The sequence below is a fragment of the Pongo pygmaeus genome, chromosome 8 (genome assembly GCF_028885625.2).
Source record: "Pongo pygmaeus isolate AG05252 chromosome 8, NHGRI_mPonPyg2-v2.0_pri, whole genome shotgun sequence".
Classification (NCBI taxonomy): Eukaryota; Metazoa; Chordata; class Mammalia; order Primates; family Hominidae; genus Pongo; species Pongo pygmaeus.
The window spans coordinates 73161417-73183698 of NC_072381.2; the positions used below are offsets into that span (position 1 = coordinate 73161417).

The 22282-nt window shown below is 45.5% G+C and overlaps 1 protein-coding gene across 2 annotated transcripts in view; it reads right to left on the bottom strand.

Moving 5' to 3' along the window:
• Nucleotides 1-22282, bottom strand: part of SUPV3L1 (Suv3 like RNA helicase) — a 32835-nt gene continuing 10553 nt past the window's right edge. For both annotated transcript variants that reach the window (XM_054436635.2, XM_063670528.1), the window contains 10 exons: nucleotides 21263-21374; nucleotides 17770-17847; nucleotides 15955-16046; nucleotides 14468-14648; nucleotides 13804-13897; nucleotides 12505-12724; nucleotides 10488-10568; nucleotides 9964-10140; nucleotides 1148-1296; nucleotides 1-490 (listed from right to left, as the gene is read on the bottom strand). In XM_054436635.2, coding sequence (XP_054292610.1) covers nucleotides 55-490; nucleotides 1148-1296; nucleotides 9964-10140; nucleotides 10488-10568; nucleotides 12505-12724; nucleotides 13804-13897; nucleotides 14468-14648; nucleotides 15955-16046; nucleotides 17770-17847; nucleotides 21263-21374 — 1620 coding nt within the window. In that variant the 3' untranslated portion in view covers nucleotides 1-54. The remainder of the gene's footprint in view (nucleotides 491-1147; nucleotides 1297-9963; nucleotides 10141-10487; nucleotides 10569-12504; nucleotides 12725-13803; nucleotides 13898-14467; nucleotides 14649-15954; nucleotides 16047-17769; nucleotides 17848-21262; nucleotides 21375-22282) is intronic.

Sequence of the window (22282 nt, forward strand, 5' to 3'; positions counted from 1 at the left end):
TTCAAAATAAATTTTTATTTGCAAAATTTAAAAAAAAAAAACAGGAACAGAAAACTAGTCCGAATCAGGTTCCTTCTTCTTTCTTCTCGTCCCTTTTGGATGAGTCCCAGACTCTGTTTTTTCTTTGTTGTGTTCAGTTTGTTGTGTCATCCACTCTTTTTCTAGCTGTTTCAGCATGTCTGGAGTGAGGAGTCCTTGCTGCACCAATCTGGAAGCAAGGGACAGCTCTCCTGCATCGGGGCTGGGTGGCTCAGTAGCTTTACTCCCTAGAGCTTTGGTGCCGCGTGTCCTTCTCGCTTGGCTCTTTAAGGTTCCTGACAATCGTGACTGGCTCCCTGATGGAAAGCCCTCCAAATTCAACAGCTTATGCGTCTCAGACATTTTAATCAATTTAGTGATATTGTGTACACCATCTTGGATAATACCATCTAGTTCTTTCTGGAGATCTCGAATAAGGCTGGCATCTGGAAACATATCCATAAATCGGTAGCTGGGAAAAAGACACATTAGCATTATAGCAACAGCTCTTATCGCAGTCACTGGACAACTCTCAATGGCACACCTACATCTTGACATTAATTCTAAATGTTCTTTTTGCAAACTCTCTTCAGTGCCTTTGCTCAACCTTGATTTCTGCCCCCACACATCCGAGGAATATGTCATCCTGAGGGTGGGTCGGCACTGTACCTCAATAGACTCTGATACACTCCTGGAGAGGGACATGCCCCTCCTTTGAGAATCACTGGCCTAGAACAGGACTTCTCAAACAATAATGTACAAGTGAATCACCCAGGGATCTTGTTAAAATGCAGAATCTGATCAAGTCAGGGATGAGCCTGATACTCCTTAGTTCTAACAAGCTCCCAGGTGATACCAATGCTTTTGGTCCAAGGACCATCCTTTGACCAGCAGGAGTCCAGTGGACCTTCCTTCTCACCTAGCCATCTTAACTAGAATTGCAAGAACTCAAGTCATTTTTGGAATGGGTATAAACCATTCCATCAGTTGAACTGCCTTTATGGACAACAGACATAATATAGAGCATCTTGCAAATATGTCCATAATTTGAAATAGAAAAACAAATTCATAAAACCTTTAATTTGTCCTACTAGAAAAATGAGAGCACATAAAGGAAAAATGTTGGTACCTTAGCCACAGGTAAAGATCCAAGACATCGTGGACAGCTTCAAGATCCATGAGGTCTTTAATATTCTTAGGTGGAAGTAAAGGCCATTTGATGTATCGGCGTAACCATGCAAAGGTCAGGGGCTCATTCCTGCTATACTGCCTGGCAAACTGAGAGAGAAAGAGGAAAAGAGTTTCAGAGAAGTGTCAGAATTCCCTTAAGTCTATAATTAGAAAGAGAAAAAAAAGAAAGCAAAACAAAACATTAATTGTGGTTGTATTTCAATAGACAGGTGGTTTCTTTTCTCCTTTATACTTTTCTACATTTTAAAGAACGTTTAATACTTTATAAGGCCAGGTACAGTGGCTCACGTCTATAATCCCAACACTCTGGGAGTCTGAAGTGGGTAGATCCCTTGAGCCCAGGAGTTCGAGACCAGCTGGGGTAACATGGAGAAACCCCATCTATACAAAAAACACAAAGAATTAGCTGGGCATGGTGCTGTGTGCCTGTGATTCCATCTACTCCTCAGGAAGCTGAGGTGGAGAATTATGAGCCCAGGGAGGTCAAGGCTGCAGTGAGCCATGATCGTGCCACTGCACTCCAGCAGAGTGAGACCATTTGGAGAAAGAAAAAACAAAAAAAGATGATTTCCTTCTTTTTCTAAAACCAGGGTAATAATATGTGCAGCAGAAGTTCAAGGGCTACTCTGGGCACACTACCTATAGGGTATCCCTGCTCCACAAGGAGAAGTTAAAAAAAAAAAAAAAAAAAAAGAAGAAGCTGTAGAAGGACTAACTTTCCAGGGCCTAAGCCTGTTAAACTCTTATTTAGGAATATGTGATGTTCTAAGCTATGGACAGACAGTACCTGAAGACTCCTATTTCTATCTCATTATGTAATGGTCCTATAACCTCAAATACGAGCTTAAGTTTCTCTATCTTGTTAATGTCCTCCCTTATTTTTTATTTTTTTGAGATGGAGTCTCGCTCTGTTACCCAGGCTGCAGGCACGATCTTAGCTCACTGCAACCTCCGCCTCCTGGGTTCAAGTGATTCTCCTGCCTCAACCTCCTGAGTAGCTGGGATTACAGGCGCCTGCCACAATGCCCAGCTAATTTTTGTATTTTTAGTGCAGACGGGGTTTCACCATGTTGGTCAGGCTGGTCTCAAACTCCTGATCTCGTGATCCACCCGCCTTGGCCTCCCAAAGTGCTGGGATTACAGGCGTGAGCCACCGTGCCCAGTTGTCCTCCCTTATTATATAGAAACCCTCTGAGGTGGCCTGGTGCAAGGCTGGTCAGAAGTCAATCTTGGATCTGCCTCCTGCGAGCTGTGTGGCTTTGGCCAAGTCACAACTCTTTGCTTCAGCTTCCTCATTGGTAACGTGAGACACCACAGCCCTGTCTTGAACCACAAGACACTGCTGGGGAATGTGCTTTCAAAACCATGTTGCATTCCAGACATTAGGCAATATTATACATCACCTGTACTACAGAAGATAGACATACAACCACACAGTAAGACCCCTCAAGCAAGAGTAAATAAAATCTTCAGCTTCAAGATTCAAGCTGATTTCAAATGATTCATTTCCTAATTAGAGGAAATTCTCTCTAAATGCTTAACCTAAGCAAGGTTAATACTTCAGAGAGGAAGAGCAGTTTTAGATCAATTGTGGTTAAATAATGCCACAATTTTGTTAAATTCAGTCTGGTCCACTCTGCTAAGTTTAATAAATGCCAAGTAGGATAGCCATAAACAGTAGAAATGTGACCACACTACCTGCTAGGCAGGACAGGCCAAGCATGAGTTCTCAAGTTATCTTATAAAGGCAGTGGCTCTATTTTTTTTTGGCCACAAACAACTAGTGGAAGCCCAATACATAAAAGAGCTAAGTAAGGAGCTATGCAGAGAGGGCAGGGAGAGATGCCCGCCCATCCGTCCGTCCATCCATCCATCCATCCATCCATCCATCCATCCAGCAGCTGGCCCTAAAGGAGCTCCATGGAGCACAGCTTCCAAATCACAGTCCTAAGGGGCATCCTAAGTCATTAATGTGATTGAGCTCTTTCATAGTTCAGTAATGACGAAGATCAAGAAAAAAGGAAAAGCCTCTAGATTTCATATTCTAATTTTTAAACAAAAAACACACGGAGCAGCTGGGCGTGGCGGCTCATGCCTGTAATCCTAGCACTTTGGGAGGCCAAGGCGGGTGGATCACTTGAGGTCGGGAGTTCAAGACCAGCCTGGCCAACATGGTGAAACCCCATCTCTACTAAAAATACAAAAAATTAGCCAGGCATGGTGGCGGGCGCCTGTAATCCTAGCTACTCGGGAGGCTGAGACAGGAGAATCGCTTGAACCTGGGAGGCGGAGGTTGCAGTGAGCCAAGCTCATTCCATTGCACTCCAGCTTGGGCAACAGAGTGAGACTTCATCTCAAAAAGAAAACACACCACGCATCATGGCGCACACCTGTAGTCCTAACTACTCAGGAGGCCGAGGTGGAAGGATCGCCTGAGCCCAGGAGTTTGGGGTTACAGTGAGCTATGATTGTGCCACTGCACTGCGGCCTGGGCCACAGTGAGACCTTATCTTAAGAAAACAAGCAACTGTTGACCTGAATGTTCCAGAGACTCCCTACACCTTAGTAAACAGCGTCTATTCACTAGAATAGCTGTTTAAAGGACGGTGTGAATGGGGCCAAGGCCATGGGACTGAGTTCCACTCAGGTCAGTTTACAGCAGTTTAAGACTGTTCCATAAACTTCAACCTTATGCTAAGTTTTTCACAAATGCCAGCTCTAAGAAACATACTTCCCTCTCCCCCTCCCCCTCCCCCTCCCCGTCTCCCTCTCCTTCTTTTTTCGGTCTCCCGCTGTTATCGAAGCTGGACTGTACTGCCATGATCTCGGCTCGCTGCAGCCTCCCTGCCTCGGGCTCCTGTGACTCTCCTGCCTCGGCCTGCCGAGTGCCTGGGATTGCAGGCGCGCGCCGCCACGCCTGAATGGTTTTTGTATTTTTGGTGGAGACGGGGTTTCACCGTGTTGACCGGGCTGGTCTCCAGCTCCTGGCCTCGAGTGATCTGCCTGCCTCGGCCTCCCGAGGTGCTGGGATTGCAGACGGAGTCTCGCTAACTCAATGCTCAATGGTGCTCAGGCTGGAGTGCAGTGGTGTGATCTCGGCTCGCTGCAACCTCCACCTACCAGCCTCCTGCCTTGGCCTCTTAAAGTGCTAAGATTACAGCCTCTGCCCCGCCGCCACCCCGTCTAGGAAGTGAGGAGCATCTCTGCCTGGCCGCCCATCGTCTGGGATGTGAGGAGCCCCTCTGCCCGGCCGCCCTATCTGGGAAGTGAGGAGCGCCTCTGCCCGGCCGCCCATCGTCTGGGATGTGAGGAGCGCCTCTGCCTGGCTGCCACCCCGTCTGGGAGGAAGAAGTGAGGAGCATCTCTGCCTGGCCGCCCATTGTCTGGGATGTGAGGAGCCCCTCTGCCCAGCCGCCCTATCTGGGAAGTGAGGAGCGCCTCTGCCCGGCCGCCCATCGTCTGGGATGTGAGGAGCGCCTCTGCCCGGCCGCCACCCCGTCTGGGAGGAAGTGAGGAGTGCCTCTGCCCGGTTGCCCCATCTGGGAAGTGAGGAGCGCCTCTGCCTGGCCGCCACCCCATCTGGGAAGTGAGGAGCGCCTCTGCCCGGCTGCCACCCCATATGGGAAGTGAGGAGCGCCTCTGCCCAGCCGCCCCTTCTGGGAGGTGAGGAGCGCCTCTGCCCAGCCGCCCCGTCTGGGAGGTGAGGAGTGCCTCTGCCCAGCCGCCCCGTCTGGGAGGTGAGGAGCGCCTCTACCTGGCCGCCACCCCGTCTGGGAGGTGAGGAGCACCTCTGCCTGGCCGCCACCCCGTCTGGGAGGAAGTGAGGAGCGCCTCTACCCGGCTGCCACCCCGTATGGGAAGTGAGGAGCGCCTCTGCCCGGCCGCCCACTCTGGGAAGTGAGGAGCGCCTCTGCCTGGCCGCCCACTCTGGGAGGTGAGGAGCGCCTCTGCCTGGCCACTCCGTCTGGGAAGGGAGGAGCGCCTCTGCCCGGTCACCCCGTCTGGGAGGTGAGGAGCGCCTCTGCCCGGCCGCCACCCCGTCTGGGAGGAAGTGAGGAGCACCTCTGCCTGGCCGCCCCGTCTGGGAAGTGAGGAGCGCCTCTGCCCGGCCGCCACCCCGTCTGGGAGGAAGTGAGGAGTGCCTCTGCCCGGCTGCCCCATCTGGGAAGTGAGGAGCGCCTCTGCCCGGCTGCCACCCTGTATGGGAAGTGAGGAGCGCCTCTGCCCGGCCGCCCCGTCTGGGAGGTGAGGAGTGCCTCTGCCTGGCCACCCCGTCTGGGAAGTGAGGAGCGCCTCTGCCCGGCCACCCCGTCTGGGAAGTGAGGAGCGCCTCTGCCTGGCCGCCACCCCGTCTGGGAGGAAGTGAGGAGCGCCTCTGCCCGGCCGCCACCCTGTATGGGAAGTGAGGAGCGCCTCTGCCCGGCCGCCCCGTCTGGGAGGTGAGAAGTGCCTCTGCCCGGCTGCCACCCCGTCTGGGAGGAAGTGAGGAGCACCTATGCCCGGCTGCCCCATCTGGGAGATGAGGAGCACCTCTGCCCGGCCGCCCCATCTGGGAGGTGAGGAGTGCCTCTGCCTGGCCGCCCCGTCTGGGAAGTGAGGAGTGCCTCTGCCTGGCCGCCACCCCGTCTGGGAGGAAGTGAGGAGCGCCTCTGCCCGGCTGCCCCATCTGGGAAGTGAGGAGCGCCTCTGCCCGGCCGCCACCCCATATGGGAAGTGAGGAGCGCCTCTGCCTGACCACTCCGTCTGGGAGGTGAGGAGCGCCTCTGCCCGGCCGTCACCCCGTCTGGGAGGAAGTGAGGAGCACCTCTGCCCGGCTGCCCCGTCTGGGAGATGAGGAGCACCTCTGCCCGGCCGCCCCGTCTGGGAGATGAGGAGCACCTCTGCCCGGCCGCCCCGTCTGGGAGGTGAGGAGCGCCTCTGCCTGGCCGCCACCCCGTCTGGGAGGAAGTGAGGAGCACCTCTGCCCGGCTGCCCCATCTGGGAAGTGAGGAGCGCCTCTGCCCGGCCGCCACCCCATACGGGAAGTGAGGAGCGCCTCTGCCTGGCCACTCCGTCTGGGAGGTGAGGAGCGCCTCTGCCCGGCCACCCCGTCTGAGAGGTGAGGAGTGCCTCTGCCCGGCCGTCACCCCGTCTGGGAGGAAGTGAGGAGCACCTCTGCCCGGCTGCCCCGTCTGGGAGATGAGGAGCACCTCTGCCCGGCCGCCCCGTCTGGGAGGTGAGGAGTGCCTCTGCCCGGCCGCCACCCCGTCTGGGAGGAAGTGAGGAGCACCTCTGCCCGGCCGCCCCCTCTGGGAAGGGAGGAGCACCTCTGCCCAGCCGCCACACCGTCTGGGAAGTGAGGAGCGCCTCTGCCTGGCCACCCCGTCTAGGAGGTGAGGAGCGCCTCTGCCCGGCCGCCCAGTCTGGGAAGTGAGGAGCGCCTCTGCCCGGCCGCCCAGTCTGGGAAGTGAGGAGCGCCTCTGCCCGGCCACCCTGTCTGGGAGGTGAGGAGCGCCTCTGCCTGGCCGCTACCCCGTCTGGGAGGAAGTGAGGAGCGCCTCTGCCCGGCCGCCCCGTCTGGGAAGTGAGGAGCGCCTCTGCCCGGCCGCCCGGTCTGGGAAGTGAGGAGCGCCTCTGCCCGGCCGCCCCCTCTGGGAAGTGAGGAGCGCCTCTGCCCGGCCGCCCCGTCTGGGAAGTGAGGAGCGCCTCTGCCCGGCCGCCCCGTCTGGGAAGTGAGGAGCGCCTCTGCCCGGCCGCCCCGTCTGGGAGGTGAGGAGCGCCTCTGCCCGGCTGCCACCCGGTCTGGGAGGAAGTGAGGAGCGCCTCTGCCCGGGCGGCCCCGTCTGGGAAGCGAGGAGCGCCTCTGCCCGGCCGCCCTGTCTGGGAGGTGAGGAGCGCCTCTGCCCGGCTGCCCTGTCTGGGAGGTGTACCCAACAGCTCCGAAGAGACAGCGACCATCGGGAGCGGGCCATGAGGACGATGGCGGTTTTGTTGAAAAGAAGGGGGGGAAGTGTGGGGAAAGGAAGGAGAGATCAGATTGTTGCTGTGTCTGTGTAGAAAGAGGTGGGCATAGGAGACTCCATTTTGTTCTGACTAGGAGAAATTCTTCTGCCTTGGGATGCTGTTGATCTATGGCCTTTCCCCCAGCCCCGTGCTCTCTGAAACATATGCTGTGTCAACTCAGGGTTAAATGGATTAAGGGCGGTGCAAGATGTGCTTTGTTAAACAGATGCTTGAAGGCAGCATGCTCTTTAAGAGTCATCACCACTCCCTAATCTCAAGTACCCAGGGGCACAAACACTGCAGAAGGCCACAGGGACCTCTGCCTAGGAAAACCAGAGACCTTTGTTCATGTGTTTATCTCCTGACCTTCTCTCCACTATTATCCTATGACCCTGCCACATCCCCCTCTCCGAGAAACACCCAAGAATGATCAATAAATACTTCATAAATTAAAAAAAAAAAAAAAAAAAATTCCCAGTTGTAACATTAGCATTTGCAAAATGTTACCACTGGGGGAAACTAGGCAAAGTGTAAAAGGAAACGCTATTATTTCTTAAAACTGCATGAGAATCTACAAATATCTCAATAAAAATTTCATTTTAAAATACAAAAAAAAAAAAAAAAGAAACATACTTTCTAGGTAAACATCTGGACATGGAAGATCTCTAACACATATTATTAAGAGAAAAAGAAAAGGCAAGTTGTGAGTAATTCATTAAGATAACGTTGATAGGGCTGGGCACAATGGCTCATGTCCGTAATCCTAGCACTTTGGGAGGCTGAGGCAGGTAGACTGCTTGAGCTCAGGAGTTCATGACCAGCCTGGGGAACATGGCGAAACCCTGCCTCTACAAAATATACAAAAATTAGCCAGACATGGCACGTGCCTGTAATCCCAAATACTCAGGAGGCTGAGGCACGAGAATCGCTTGAACTCAGGAGGCAGAGGTTGCAGTGAGCTGAGATGATACCACTGTACTCCAGCCTGAGCAACAGAGTGAGACTCTGTCTCAAAAAAAAAAAGATAATTTTTTATGGGGAAATGCACCCTCACAACAAATCTAGTGTTTCCACATGAACATGCACGTAGGCAAACGCAATGAAAAACAGTCTGCAAAGATACACACAAACTTACACAAGTAGTTATTTCAGAGGACTAAGATTGGGGAGGGAGCCACATTTAAGCTATCTGTAATGTTTTCATTTTGTATAAAGAGAAAGTATGTATTATTTATGTAATTTTTTTTTAAAGGGCAGAGTCTTGCTATGTTGCTGGAGATGTTCTCAAACTCCTAGGCTTAAGTAATCCTTCCTGCCTCCCAAAGTGCTGGGATTACAGGCATGAGCCACAGCACTGGACTATTTATGTTATTTAAAAAATAAGTTTAGAGCTAGATTTGATTAGAATATAGCTCATATGCAGAATGCTCAGGCCTACAGAGGAAATGGCAGTGAACCTCAGTGAGTCAGGACAAGATTCAGAGAAGAGGAGGCCTTTGGGTTTAGTGGGGTGGGGAGTGCATGCAAAGCAGAGGAAATAGGGCGGGAGGTGAGAGAACATGTTATGTTTATAAGGTACATACAGCTCTGAACCACTTCCCTCACTTACTGTTATAGTGTAATCACTTATGTAGATTTCTTCATTATAATCATAATTATCATTGCAATGTCTTCCTAATATCCAATCAAGTGGATATGCCATAATGTAGTTAACCTTTTCCCTCTTGTTGGACATTTGGATCCTTTCAAAAACATTTTTAATAATTAAAATATTAGGCTGGACTAGGTGGCTCATGCCTGTAATCCCAGCACTTTGGGAGGCTGAGGCGGGATGATCACTTGCCTCCAGGAGCTCGAGACCAGCCTGGGTAACATAGAGAGATCTGTCTCTACAAAAAATGCAAAAATTAGCTGGGCATGGTGGCACATGCCTGTAGTCCCAGCTACTTGGGAGGCTGAGGTGGCAGGATCACTTGAGCTGGGGAGGTTGAGGTTGCAGTGAGCTGTGACTGCACCATTGCACTCCAGCCTGGGCAATAGAGCAAGACCCTGTCTCAAAAATAAAATAAATAAAATAAAATAAAATAAAAGTATTGTTATGCTAAACCTTGGTAGAGTTTTTTTTGGTTTTTTTTTGGTGGTTTTTTTTTTGGAGACAGAGTCTCGCTCTGTCACCCAGGCTGGAGTGCAATGGTGCAATCTTGGCTCACTGCCACCTCTGCCTCCTGGGTTCAAGTGATTCTCCTGCCTCAGCCTCCCGAGTAGCTGGGATTACAGGTGCCCGCCACCATGCCCGGATAATTTTTGTATTTTTAGTAGAGACAGGGTTTCACCAGCTTGGCCAGGCTGGTCTCGAACTCCTGACCTCAGGTGATCCACCCGCCTTGGCCTCCCAAAGTGCTGGGATTACAGGCGTGAGCCACTGCACCCAGCCTTGGTAGAGATTTATGGTTCTCCATAGTCCACTGTCCTTCCTGGCCCCCAGGAATCCTGTGCTTCTCAGAAGTCAGAGATTTGCATCCCTACCCAAATGAGTTAAAAGGGGCTAGAACCCTGGCATGGTGCTCATACAAGACAGTAACCCCTGGCTCAGTGCTTTACACTTAAGAAAACTGAACACTATTGCTACTATTAACCACTATTTAAGTTTTTACCAAGTCTCTCATATTACAGAGTACTCTTCTAATTATTTTATTTTGAATAACAAAGTACTGTTTGGGGAACCTGCATCAACCGGAAGGAACTCAAAATAGCTTAAAGATAAAGGCTTACCTGTAATAGTGAAGAACACACAAAAGGCTGCTTCTTGTTGATAGGGGCTGTGCAGAAAATATACCTCACTCGCAGACTTAGTGGAATATGCTGGATCAACTCTGCAGAAAATTTAAAATCATCCATATTGCAGACAAAATACTGCCCATCAACTTGTGAAAAGTCTACAAAAATATCCTGGGGAAAAAAAGACAGAAATTACTGGACTGCCTAAGTGAATTAAAATGAACAATGAATAACATACTCAAGTCTATAAAAGACAATCTCTTTAATCCAGAACAAATTTCCATAAAGGCTTGCTTTTAATCACTCCCTCATATCCTTCCCCACCTGAAATACTGAGAGGAAATTCCTCAGGACTAAAGTCCCAAAAGATTTTGAGAAAAAATTTTCGCTTGTAAAATAAATTTTATAAATAGCAACTTCTCAAAGGCAGACTATCCATTCATGCTCATGAGGTTAACCAGTAATCACTTGACATATCAACATTTTTAGGGGAGATTTGAAAGGGAGTTTCCACTTACAATGAGATTGGAAAGTGTTGCATCAGGGAGATGGTAGGCAAACATTTCAATCTGCTCAGCAGTTGGATGAAGACCAGCTGCCTTTTAGTAAAAGAAAAAACAATCATAAACTGATTTTTTTTTAAAAAAAGGACAAATTTTCTTAAGTTATTGCATGATAAAGTCCTATTCAGGCCAAGCTCTCACCAAATGAAGTAAATGCCAAGAATCTGAGTAAAAGAAAAAAAAATATCATTTTACCATTTATTACCAATTAGAAAAGTTGATGAGATGATTTAGTAAAAATGACAGATTATGGCCACTGAGAAATTAGTCTTTTGCTTACATTTTAGTCATATTTCTAAAACCTATGATGATCTGGCAGCGTATAAAAAATGATTTTATAGGCTGGGCGCGGTTGCTCATGCCGGTAATCCCAGCACTTTGGGAGGCCAAGGTGGGCGGATCACGAGGTCAGGAGATTGAGACCATCCTGCCCAACGTAGTGAAACCCCGTCTCTACCAAAAATGCAAAAATTACCTGGGTGTGGTGGTGCGTGCCTGTAATCCCAGCTACTTGGGAGGCTGAGGCATGAGAATCACTTGAACCCAGCAGGCAGAGCTTGCAGTGAGCCGAGATCACGCCACTGCGCTCCAGCCTGGCGACAGAGCAAGACTCCGTCTAAAAAGATTTTATGGCCAGGTGCAGTGGCTCATGCCTGTAATCCCAACACTTTGGGAGGCCAAGGTGGGAGGATCACTTGAGGACAGTAGTTCAAGATCAGCCTGGGCAACATAAGGAGATTCCCATCTCTACAAAAAATTTTTTAAAAATCAGCCAAGCATGGTGGTGAGCACCTAGAGTCCCAGCTGCTCAAGAGGCTGAGGTGCAAGGCTCTCCTGAGCTCAGGAGATTGGGGTTACAGTGAGCCGTGATCATGCCACGGCACTGAAGCCTGAGTAACAGAGTGAAACACTATCTCAAAAAAAAAAAAAGGAAAGAAAAACCTGTTTTCCAGGGTAAAACCATTTTCCATGTCTCAGTTTTCCTCAATGAATTAAAATGAATAAGAAAAACCCAGTCACTTTAACCAAGGCAATAAAACTAACATATATACATACATCTAGAAAGACATGAGAACATTTTTAAACTGGAAGTGAATTCTCTTTAGCTACACATTACAGCGTTAGGACATGGCCACAGGTAAGTATAAGGAATGAAGTATGAAACAGAGAGAGAAAGTGAATGAAAAAGACAGAGGAAAAGAGGCAAGAGAGATAGTCATAAGGGAGGGAAGAAGAGCCCAAGACATGAGGTGCCCAGGAGGCAAGCAGGGAGGTCACGGGAGCCACCCACGAACCTAACTGTACTGCTAACAAGTTACAGAAATGATTCCAGCACAGCCTTCCCCTGGAAGCTTCTCCCTGCATGCTTCTCCCTGCACGATCTCATGTCTATATTCCCCTTCATCTAGTGTCACAGACAAATGAGAACATAAGCCATGTAAGTGAATTTTCCAGGGAACTTTAAATTTTAACTATTACTAGAAAGTTTGTTTCAAAAATGAGTTAATTCTAACTCATTAACTAATATTAACCAAAATTTAACCTTCTCCTCACTGGATGAAGTTGTATTGCTTAGAGCTGTTTTTGCCCCATACTCAAGGGTTTCGTCTATATTCAGGCTTCTGGTCATTTTTCAGTCCACTAATGTAGCTCTGTGTGCTCAGCTGAAGAAACTGCTTTCCTCCCTGTTCCTTCCCGCTGCTAGATTCCAGAAGGAAGTAAAGGCAAAGCAGGCTCACTAAACTTTGTCAATCTGGACCTTCACTCGCATACCATTCTCTGATCAAAGGATCTCTGTGGCGCTCCAAAGCAATAAAGGAGGGCTTTTTTTAATGCAGTTTTCATGGCACAAAATTTTCTTTCACTTATGTCTGTATCCAGAAATGTGTCTGAGGTGAGAGTCTGGATGGTGGGTGAGGGAAAGAATCACTGTCCTCCACAGAGAAGTAGTAATTAACATGTTACACTTTACCCTTATAGGATCCACAGGCCTCTTCAAAATTTCCTTTAATAAACTGAGATCTTCGTGATTCATTGTTGTAACCTCTCCTTCTTTAAACCGCGAGCTGAATCTGCCAGCTCTGCCAGCAATCTGCAGGGCTTGAGAGGTTGTGATTGGTTCTAGTTCTCTCTCTCCCTTTTCATTGATACTGGGCTTTATAAGGGAGTAAAAAATAATTCTCCTTATGCTCCTGAAACAGAAATAAAAGTGATCCTGCAGACTGTATGAAAAACCCTTCAATACTTGGGTCACTGCATAATGCTCACTCCAATACTAGCTTAGGTCCTCTTGCAACCTTGACTGCCACTTACAAAATTAAGGAAGGTCTGGCACAGTGGCTCACACCCATAATCCCAGCACTTTGGGAGGCTGAGGCACGAGGACTGTTTTGAGGCCAGGAGTTCAAAACCAGCCTGGGCAACATAGCAGGACCCAAGTCTCTACAAAAAATTAAAAACATCAGCTAGGTTCAGTGGTGTGTGCCTGTAGCTCTAGTACTCAGGGGGCTGAGGCAGGAAGACCGCTTGAGCCCAGGAGTTTGAAGCTGTGGTGAGCCATGATCATACCACTGTACTCCAGCGTGGGGCACAGAGTGAGACTCTGTCTCAAAAATAAATAAATACATAAATAAATAATTTTTAGGCTTAACATTGTTATCATTTAGAGATAATAACTAGCCCCAAATGCATAATAGGCACTCGGACACCTGACTGAGAAACTGAAAATAAAGTGACGTAGTACAATAGGTTAGCAGTAGTGGAGGGCAGCATTCAAACGTCCTAGTGTGGGCCGAGTTAGTGGCTCATGCCTCTAATCCTAGCACTTTGGGAGGCTGAGGTGGGAAGATCACTGGAGGCCAGGAGTTAGAGACTAGCTTGGGCAACAGGGTAAGACCTTGTCACTACCCCAAAAAAAAATAATAACCAGGCTTTGTGGTGTGCCCTGTGGTCCCAGCTACTCTGGAGGTTGAGGCAGGAGGATCACTTGGGCCCAGGAGTTCAAGACTGCAGTGAGCTACAACTGGATCACTGCACTCCAGCATGGGTAATAGAGCAAGACCCTGTCCCTAAGAAAAGTCCTGGCACTATTTAATATTTTCTTTTTATTTCCCTCAACAGGTGTAGGCAACATAAACCTCAAATCTAGCCTATAATATTTACTCTCCCAAATCAAAGTGTTTGGTCATTAATGCCAATTAGAAAATTGAAAAACAAAAAACCACCATTTAACTCACCGAATATTCATGCTTATTAAAAACAAATTACTTACAAATTAAGTCCCATGCCAATTGCATCTGTAGCAACCAAGATTTTGCATGGGTCATCGGGATCATTAAACTTTTTTGCTTGAGCAAGTTTGGTCCCTAAAACAAGAACAATTTATGTTAAATCAGTGTTCTCAGTCTTTTATTACATCAAGCTAAGTACATCTTGGAAACCCTCACCTCCTGTTCTTCCCATTTTTAATGATAAAACCTTTACTGTTTCAAACTTTATTTCTTTATATCCTCAAGGAGCCACTTATCCTTTACATCCATTCCTTCAAATACTCCATCATATAGCAACACAATCCCCCACCATACTAGCCTTATTCCTGAGGACACAGATTTCAGGACTACAACTTAAAAGGACATGGTCAAGTCCAGATTTCAATGACATTTCTGTAAGAAAATAATAAACTCAACATTTAAGATACAGTCTAATAATAGCAGCAACTAACAAGAACTATAATTAAAATACTTCTATTTCCACTAAGATGAAATAGAAAATTTATTTTATATGACGTTTAACAAATTACCAATACATCAAGCAGCTTAATTCAATATTGTTTACTATTTTTTATACATATCTCATACTATTTTTTATACATATCTCAACATAAATTGCAAAGATAGGAGATTTCATATCTTGTCACGAGGAAAGTCAATAATTACCAGGTGGGAGACTGCCATATATAACAGCTGATTCTAATCCCCGAATTTCAATCTGCCGACTCACAGAATAAATATCATTCTTGCTAAAACAGACAATGCAGTCCCCAGGCCGAAGGTTGTCTAAAGATTCTAGTGCATGGTCCAGCACGGAAATGGGGGTAAGCCTCTTATAGTCTCGAACCTACAATAAAGACATGAAATGGCAAAATGACACACCCAACTCAACTTCTTGTGACTAGTAATTAAGTGAAAAGCTTGTAATGCAGTTAAGAGTAGCTAAAAACTGATAAGTACCAATGTTTTTCAAAAGAAAACACAGAAAAACATTTATTTTGATATTATAAGTGTTACCATCACTTCTCATTGGCATCTCTAAATTAATAAGATGAAATAGAGTGTTTCATCTATTTTCAAAGCTTTTTCTCATATATTTCATTTTCATGGCAATGTGTTAAGTTCAGAAAGGTTATTAACTGCTATTTCCATTTTATAAAATAGTAAAACTGAGCCCAATAAAAAATTAATGTCTGAGGCACATTTTGCAAGTCTAACCTTCTGTGACTTGTCTAAAGAATGCAAAGCTAAGAATGGCAAAACACAGAATGGACTCCAAAATTTCTTCCACTACATTCTACTATCTCTCCTTGAAAACTGAGCACAAAACTAAAATAACAGGCTAATTCAAAACCATTTCCTCGGCTTCTGCTTATAATCCCAGCACTTTGGGAGGCCAAGGTGGGAGAACTGCTTGAGCACTGGAGTTCGAGACCAGCCTTGGTAACACAGTGAGATGCCCTCTGCTCCAAAAATAAAAAATTAGATGGGCATGGTGGCAAACACCTGTAGTCCCACCTATTTGGGAGGCTGAAGTGGGAGGATCACTTGAGTCCAGGAGGCTGAGATTGCAGTGAGTTGTGATTGCACCACAGCACTCCAGCCTGGGTAACAGAGTGAGACCTTGCCTCAAAAAATAATAATAATAATAAAATTAATAATAATAATAATAATTCATTTTATTACAGAACTCTGGTAAAGAAAAAGAGAAGTAGGATTAAAAGGAAACCAGTTACTTCCAATTCTAAGAATTTCAAAAAGGAATATAAACTGTGTCTGGCAATTAGATGTGTATCAAAGGCCCCAATATCTGACATACAAGACTTTGAAAATGACAAACTTGCTGGGTCTCCAACTTCTAAGAGTACTGATTTATTTAATTCGAAGAGATCTACTCAAGCCCCACAAGGTTTTGTCAAGAAGTGAAGAATTTCCTGTACTCTTGGAAGACTTAGGGTGTGATGACCACTCTGTCAGAACTTCAGATCATGAGGTTCAATCAAATATATATGGTGTAGTTGATCACAAGAAAATGAAGCTTTCTTTTTAGTTAAGTTCTGACGCTGGCATTATCTAGGGCCTCTGAAGCCACTGCCTAGGTACTCTGGACTATTTGATATGTCACCTGGAGAACAAAGCATCTAATCGAATACCTCCACTTCCTCCCCCGTTGTGTACATAAGCTCCGTCACTAGGTCAATAGCAGCAGGTTCTCCACACAAATGAACCTCTTCGGCACACAGTCCTGTCAATGCAAAACTGGGTTTCTTAATTTTAAAGATTTATAATTAAATATACAACATTTTACATAGTCAAAGTACTTTACGTTGGCTTACATATTGCTTTACAACCTTACCAAGTATTTTCAAAAATATTATCTCTGATGCAAACCTTGAAATAATCACCAGCTTCTAGTGGGCAAAGATTATCCAATTTTTATTAATCTCAGGCCTTTTAAATTGCTTTGGCCAAAGTTTCAACTCTATCAGAGTGAAACGAGCCAGGATTAGAAGCTGGCATTTGGATGCTAAGTACTGAACACAGGTCCTATACTTGTGTTTTTCACATTAGGCTCCATGGAATCGCTGAGGTACCTCAGAGGTTGGGGGCTGGAGAGCAGAAGAAACTCCAAGCTCTTTATCCCTGAGCAGATCCACTTCCACGTATTTTACATAACAGGCTTCAATGTATACTCTTTGTTTAAAAAAAAGAGTTCAGCTTTTTTTTTTTTTTTCGTGAGACAGAGTCTTGCTCTGTCGCCCAGGCTGGAGTGCAGTGGCATGATCTCGGTTCACTGTGGTTCACTGCAATATCTCCTTTCCAGGCTCAAGTGAATCTTGTGCCTCAGCCTCTGGAGTAGCTGGGATTACAGGCATGCGCCACCACGCCTGGCTAATTTTTATATTTTTAGTAGAGACGGGGTTTCGCCATGTTGGCCAAGCTGGTCTTGAATTCCTTGCCTCAAGCAATCGGCCAGCCTCGGCCTCCCAAAGTGCTGGGATTACAGGCGTGAGCCACCGCACCCGGCCAAGTTCAGCTATTTGTTTTTAAATTTGAAAACACCTGCCCTAAAACATGATCAAAAATTCACTCCAACATCAACCAGTAGAAATGTTCATTCATGTCTATGGACCTCAAGAACTCCTTGGAGCCTATCCTAAAGAAATAATTAAAAAAATAAAAAATAAGCTGGGTGTAGTGGCTCATGCCTGTAATCCCAGCATTTGGGGAGGCTGAGGTGGGGAGAGTGCTTGAACCCAGGAGTTCAAGACCAGCCTGGGCAACATAGGGAGACTCTGTCTTTACAAAAAATTTAAAAATTAACCAGGGGGCATGTCAGCAAACAGCTGTGGTCCCAGCTACTCGGAAGACTGAGATGGGAGGACTGCTTGAGCCCAGGAGGTCAAGGCTGCAGTGAGCCACAACTGTGCCACCACACTCCAACCTGGGCATCAGAGCAAGACCCTGTCTCAAAAACTAAAAAGCTTTGCCCACAAAAATTTTTACTGCGGCGTTATTAGTAATAGGGAAAAAAAGGTTCAACTCTATGGAGCAAATTACAGTATTGCCCTTCAATAGAGATATGTAATCATATTAATATGTAATATGAAAAATGTCACATGAAAAACAGCAAGATACAAAATTAGATGTTCTCAAAACACCATATGCACATACAAAAAAAAAGACTAGCATGAAACACACCAAAACATAAATTGTAGTTGTGTAAATATGAGATTTGAACATTTTAACTTTAATTACATGGTTATGCTAATTTTAGCACAGGAAAAAATGGATTTCCCATTATCAAAATAATATTTAGAAAATAAAAACTCATACTTAGTTGACTTTTTTGTGTCAAAAAGAAAGGTTCTAGGTAACTCTATTCGGTTGGCAATGGCAAGCAGATAAAAATGCATCTCAGCGCAGATGTCATGAAGCACGGGTTTTATAGCATTACGACCACCAACCTAGAAGTGCTCTGGTCCAGGCCCATCCTCTGGCTGGATCTCTAATCATTTGAATTTCATCAATTACTGCCACTTCATCTTAAAATAAAAAAGTTAACATGAGCAATACCATCTACTTAAATAGTATTATAAACAAATTCCAACACCAAAATTCAAGCATCACCATCACCACTACCACCATCACTTACTGGGTTCCTCTTTTCCAGCAGGTTTGTTCTAAGTGTTTTACCTCCTCTTAAGTACCTCCTCCTTAATCCTCACAACAAATCTATGAGGTTAAGTATTATCACTATCTCCATTTGACAGAAAAGTCAGAGGCCCAGAGAAATTAAGTTACTTGCTTTAAGTTATACAGTAAGTAAGTGCAGAGATGAAATTCAAACCCAGGCCATCTAGCTCCAAAGTCTATACTCTTTTTTTTTTCTTTTTAATTTAGATACAGGGTATCACTGTTGCTCAGGATGGCCCTGAACTCCTGGGTTGAAAATGATCTTTCTAACAGTGTCTCACTGTCATACAGCCTGAGTCCAGTGGCACAATCATAGGTCACTGTAACTTCAAACTCCTAGGCTCAAGCAATCCTCCTGCCTCAGCTTCCAAGCAGCTGGGACTACAGGCACGCAGCACCATGACCAGCTAATTTTAAAAACATTTTCTTGGGAGGCCAAGGCAGGCGGATCACAAGGTCAGGAGATCGAGACCATCCTGGCCAACATGGTCAAACCCTGTCTCTACTAAAGATACAAAAATTAGCCGGGCGTGGTGGCGTGCGCCTGTAGTCCCAGCTACTCTGGAGGCTGAGGCAGGAGAATCACTTGATCCCGGGAGGTGGAGGCTGCAGTGAGCCAAGATTGCACTACTGCACTCGAGCCTGGGAAAACACAGCAAGACTCCAGCTCAAAAAAAAAATTTTTTTTTTCTTTAGAGATGAGGGTCCTGCTATGTTGCTCAGGCTGGCCTCGAACTCCTGGCCTCAAGCGATCCTCCCATCTCAATCTCTTAAGTAGCCAGAATTAACAGGCACAAGTCACCACACCCAGCTCCAAGTCCATACTCTTATGTACTCTACCACACTGCCTCCCAAATTTAGCAGTTCCACTAGTCCTGTTTTTTCGCAATCTAAGAGACAGCCTGGGGAATTTGTCTGATGAGAACTATCACATCTGGACAGAAGTAAAAGAAGAAGGCAAGTTCCAGAACAAGGAGGTGACAGCCCTTCATTTACTAATGAAGCATCTCTACCACAGGAAACCAGGCAGCTCTCAGGAGCAAAAGTGAAGTGGAAAAATAATTCCTTGGGCCTCAGTCATCCTCATTCTTAGGGGTTTTAAATCCATCCCTATGGCAAAAAGTAGTGTCTCATCTCACTTTCTAAAGCTAAAATGCTTCCAAATACTTTATTCTATTCCCTGTAATTCATATATTATATTTTTACTTTCTTCCCCAAATACTACAGAATTGAAAAGAGAACATTTAAAAATACAATGACACTTAGGAAAGTAAAGAAAGCTAATTTTATATTGAAAAATCATCAGATTAAAAATTACTTATTGAGGCCGGACATGGTGGCTCATGCCTGTAATCCCAGCACTTTGGGAGGCTGAGGCGAGGCGGATCGCTTCAGCCCGGGAGTTCGAGGCCAGCCTGGGCAATGAAGTGAGACCTCTTCTCTACAAAAAAAAAAATTTAAAAATGAGGCAGGAGGATTGTTTGAGCCCAGGAGGTCACGACTGCAATAAGCTGTCATCGTGCCACTGCACTCCCACCTGGACGACAGGAGTGAGACCCTGTCTCAAAAAAAAAAAAAAAAAGTACTTAGTGATCTGGATATGTACAAACAAGACTAGAAGAGAAGATGTAGAGAAGAAATTCTGACTTATAAACTTCTGTGCTATTGTACAATGTATTACTTTATAATGTATTGATTTTTTAAAAACTATTCATCTCACAAAGTTGATTATTAAAATGAAAAAAAGCAAGCTACCAAATAGTAAAGTACGTTCCTATTTGTTTAATATACATACCCACCATGCACATATAACTATATGCATACACAACATGAACACAAATATTGACAAAGTCTGGAAAATATATAGGGTTAATTAACACCTATTGATTCCGGATAGGCGGGACTGGGAAATTATGTACATTTGTTTTCTTCTGTTTGCTTGCTTACATTTTTATATTTTCAATAATGAAGATATGATTGCTTACATAATAAGGAAAAAGTTAATTTTCACTTAAATGTTAAGGCCAGGTGCGGTGGGTTATACCTGTAATCCCACTGCTTTGGGAGACCTAGGTGGGAGGACCACACGAGGCCAGGAGTTAGAGACCAGTCTGGGCAACAGAGCAAGAATCAATCTCCACAAAAAATGTATTAATAAAAAATTAGCTGGGTGTGGTGGCTCACACCTGTAGTTGTAGCTACTCAGGAGGCTAAAGCAGATGGATTGCTTGAGCCCAGGAGGTCGAGGCTGTAGTAAGCCATGACTGCGCCATTGCACTTCAGCCTGGGTGACACAGTGAGACCCTGACTCAAAAACAAAACAAAACAACTTTAAATAGAAGCTCATTGTGGCAGTGAACATAACAGGAAAAAACTTTAAACAACCTAAATATCCTTTAACAAATGGGGAACAAATAATTTCAGTCCTAAGATGGAATACTATAAAACAGTTTAAATGAGACAACTACAAATATGTAGCTATAGATACTTCAATAAGACTAGATAGATCTAAACACATTTGTGGAGTAACCAAGCAAGTGGTAGAACAATAATAATATAATAATCACATAAATGTTTTAAAACACAACAATCTAGAATACTGATAATACTTATCAGTGATATAATATATATCCTGAAAATAGACAGGAAAACTATACACACCAAATATCTGTTACTAGTTAGAACAAAAGAAGAGAGAGGAATTAAACTGGAGAGTGGTACAAAGGAAATTTCAATTATACTTATTAACATTTTAGCTCTTTTAAGAGAAAAAGGGAAAGAACTTCAGGTGCAAGCATTTGTCAGCGGTGGCAGGATCGCATGTTTGTCATACTTACTCTCTTTCTAGATTTTAAAATTTTTTCTTCACACAAAAAAATCGTATTTCACATGTTCAAGTGTATTTTAAAATTAAAAATACCATGGCCAGGCGCAATGGCTCACGCCTGTAATCCCAGTACTTTGGGAGGCCGAGGTGGGCAGATCACCTGAGGTCGGGAGTTTGAGACCAGCCTGACCAACATGGAGAAACCCCGTCTCCAGTAAAAATACAAAAATTAGCTGGGCGTGGTGGCGGGCGCCAGTAATCCCGGCTACTTGGGAGGCTGAAGCAGGAGAATCACTTGAACCGGGGAGGCAGAGGTCGCAGTGAGCCGAGATAGTACCATTGCACTCCAGCCTGGGCAACAGAGCAAGACTCTGTCTCGAAAAAAAAAAAAAAATTAAAAATACCAAACCATAGTTTCTTAAACAGCATATACATACAAGGAGTTGTAACACTGCACATCTCAACTGTACAAGAAACATGTGAAGCCTGTTTCCCATTTGGCTGAACTATCACACGCTCTTCACCTGTCACCAAGTCACATGGCACACCCTAGAAAGACAGAAAAAAACCTAGAATTATTGAAAATAATGCAAAAATACGTTTTGGATATTTAACAGAGTGTTCTCTCCACTACCACCAAATTAGTTTGTTTCACAGTTAAAACATAATGTTTCCACGGCCGGATATGGTGGCTCATGCCTGTAATCCCAGCACTTTGGGAGGCTGAGGTGGGCAGATCACAAGGTCAAGAGATAGAGACCATCCTGGCCAACATGATGAAACCCCGTCCTACTAAAAATACAAAAATTAGCTAGGAGTGGTGGTGCGCACCTATAGTCCCAGCTACTCGGGAGGCTGAGGCAAGGGAATCGCTTGAACTGGGAGATGGAGGTTGCAGTGAGCCGAGATCATGCCACTGCACTCCAGCCTGGAGACAGAGCAAGACTGTCTCCAAAAAAAAAAAAAAAAAATTCCCAATGCTTTTTTCCCTTTTATAAAAAATAAAGTAAAATAAGAGCCACTCTCTTACACAACTTGAGTAAACCTGGAAACATCTCAAATCAGCTAAATCCTCAGGTAACAAAAGCATGAGACACTGCAGCAGTTTCACATTTTAACTTTGTACATCTCTGAACTATTTGACTTCATTAAAATGAGTTGTTTCTATACTCAAGAAGAACATTATAAATACAATTTAAGAATGTAAAGACCTCCTATTATAATTCCCTGAGAGGGAGCAACATTAATGCTGTATCAGGGTGATCAACCATTCTGGTTTGTCTAGGACTAATGGGTTCCCCAGAATGGAGGACTCTTGGTGCTAAATCTGGAGAAGTCCAGGCAAACTGGGATGGCTGGTCATCATAATGGCCTGAATCTAATCATGGGGAAACACCAGACACATCCAAACTGAGAGACAGTTCACAACACAACTGACCTGTAGTCTTCCACAACGT